This window comes from Vigna radiata, unplaced genomic scaffold (assembly GCF_000741045.1).
Source record: "Vigna radiata var. radiata cultivar VC1973A unplaced genomic scaffold, Vradiata_ver6 scaffold_149, whole genome shotgun sequence".
Taxonomy (NCBI): Eukaryota; Viridiplantae; Streptophyta; class Magnoliopsida; order Fabales; family Fabaceae; genus Vigna; species Vigna radiata.
The window spans coordinates 560718-563263 of NW_014542731.1; the positions used below are offsets into that span (position 1 = coordinate 560718).

Genomic DNA, 2546 nt, shown 5'->3' on the forward strand with positions numbered 1-2546 from the left:
GTCAGTGAATGTGATGGGGGGCATGGTTCGTTTCGGGACATCTACGGCATGTATAGACCGCAGCGTCCGGATACTCCTTTTTCTCGCCGAGGAGGTGGGTCCTCCTCCTGCGAATCCTCCAGATATCATGTTTATCACCCCCCCCCAACGGCCGTCTCCTATCTCCGTCTCTACTGCGACTTCGGCTTCTCTCCCGCCGTTCATCCTGTGCGGGCCTGTGGGCCCGCACGTTCACGTTTTGCTCTTGCTTTCTAGGGCTTCTGGGTCTGTGGCTTCACCTCGGGCTTGTCCACTTGGGACTGGATGGTCTGTCGGTATACTGGTCGGGCGCGCTCTCCTTTATGTATCGCTGCAGACGACCCGCGTGGATCAATTCTTCGATCTTATCTCTCAGCGTTACACATTCCTCCGTGTCGTGGCCCGAGTTCTGGTGGTACAAGCAACGTTTGGTCAGGTCCGCTCCCGGAGGAGTTGGCTGCCTCAGAGGAGTTTGCATAATCTGTGCACTCAACGCCTCTTGTAATATCCGAGCCCTAGGAGTGTTAAGCGTGGTATATTGTTGAAAACGCGGGCCCCTCGGTCCCTCTCTATTCTTTTGGCCGCTCCGACTTCCCTGACCGTCCGTCTTTCTCCCGTCGGACTTGTCCATCCTACCCTCCTGAGCCTCTTTTCTATATTGTTGTTTCATATTCTCCACCCTAGCTTCATCGGCTGCCCTCTGTCTAAGTTCCTCCATCGTTCGAGGGGGGTTCCGGCAGATACTATCCTTGAACGGCCCCGGCCTAAGGGCTGGCATTACGTATTGGAGGGCGAGCTCCAGGCCGAGCCCCTTTACCCTCCGTATTGTCTTCTGGTACCTATCCATAAAGACCTTCAGTGGTTCCTCCTTTCCTTGCCTAAGGTTCATCAAGTCCACCACTGTCACATCCTCCGCATTGCACGCCGCAAATTGTTTTTTGAACATTTCTCCCAAACTCTTGAAGTTTTCAACAGAGTTGACCGGCAACGAATTAAACCATTCTAAAGCCTCTCCCTCCAGGGACAAAGAGAATGTCCGACACCAAATGGCATCACACCCGGTACGGAAGGTCATGGCATTGATGAATGACTTAACGTGGGCGGTGGGGTCGGACGTCCCATCGTACATTTTGAACTGAGGGGGTATGAACTGCTTCGATATGTGTACTTCCATAATTTCCCGCACGAACGTCACCATGGTGGTCGACTCTTCCACCTTAACCAGTGAACGACTGTCCTTGTTCCCCTTCTCCTCTCTTCCATCTGTACGAGCACTACTATTCTCCCCTTCTAATGGTGTCTGTTTCTCTCCTGCCCCCTCGCCCTGCTCACCTCCGATCTCCCCGTCCTTACTCTTCGCGATCTGGGCCAGACATTCCGCTCGCACTGCTGCCATTTCCTCCTTGTGCTTTCGTTGCATCTCCATCATTCTCTGCTCCATCACTCTCCACATCTCCGTCTGATCCTCCGTGCTAGTGTTTCTTGTGGTCACCATTGGGTATAATCCTCCGGCCCCACGGTGGGCGCCAAAATGTTTCGGATTAGTGGGGTCCTCTACAATTTCCCAACTCAATTGCTCTTCCTCCGTCCGTCCGCGTATTAGTCTTCCGTTACTCTCCTCGACCGGCCGGGTACCTGTTAAAAGTACTCCGACGCCCAAGTCAGTTCTCAATTCCACTTGTAGAGATAGAAAGAGAAAGTTATCAGACAGTATAAATGCACAATAAATTATCCTACCTACTGTTACCTTTGACCTCTATTTATAGTTTTCCAGATGGGCCGAGAATTAACCTTCCTTAATCACGGCCCAAGATCGGGCCCAATCCCTCTAATCTCATTTAGTTTGGTATTAATCAGCTATCTGACCCTTCTTCGCTAACTATCAGTGAATGGCCTCTCGCCCCTCAATGATGACGTCCGTCCTATCCGGACGAGCCCAGATGAGCGCTGCCTGAGGGTTTGCTTTAGAGCCGTGTGTATGTCGATTGTCCGAACGTCCCTCCGAGTGCGTATAGCCGGATGTCCTCCCTAGTACAGACGTCGTCTGGGGATTTGCATTGAAGTCGAGCGTTAGCCGTCCGGACGTCCCCTCAGGTGTATAGGGCCGGACGTCCTTCCTAGTACAACGACTATATTCATTTAGTTTTAAAAATTTAGAAATCAATGAACATTATAATTTAAAACAAAAATAAAATCTAATTTTACAGGATTGAAAAGATATTTAATCATGTATCATTGATACTGTAATACAAAATTATTAGTGACAATTTCTTTCATCAGAATAATATTTAATGTTAGTGACACTTAAAAATACTATCACAAAGAACAATGAGAGGAGTAGTTGCAATTTATTCATTAATAACATTTTTTTTATAGGTGTTGATAATTACTTATACCAACCAGTATAGCTAGTTTTTCTTTAATATAGAGCTACTTTCGCTTTTGTACTAACATTCTTCATGAATTACAAAGGACTTAATTTGTAACATTCCAAATTTACAGTGTAATTTTTTTTTTCAAAACCATTC

At 47.9% G+C, this 2546-nt stretch overlaps 1 protein-coding gene across 1 annotated transcript; it reads right to left on the bottom strand.

Moving 5' to 3' along the window:
• Nucleotides 1-274: 274 nt before the first annotated feature.
• On the bottom strand, nucleotides 275-1513 carry LOC106780606. The gene has a single exon (XM_014668901.1). The coding sequence runs from the start codon at nucleotides 1511-1513 to the stop codon at nucleotides 275-277; it is 1239 nt and encodes a 412-aa protein (XP_014524387.1).
• Between the last annotated feature and the right edge of the window lie 1033 nt (nucleotides 1514-2546).

Coding starts and splice junctions, on each gene's coding strand:
- LOC106780606 (XM_014668901.1), bottom strand. CDS start 1,513: ATGGTGACCACAAGAAACACTAGCACGGAGGATCAGACGGAGATGTGG.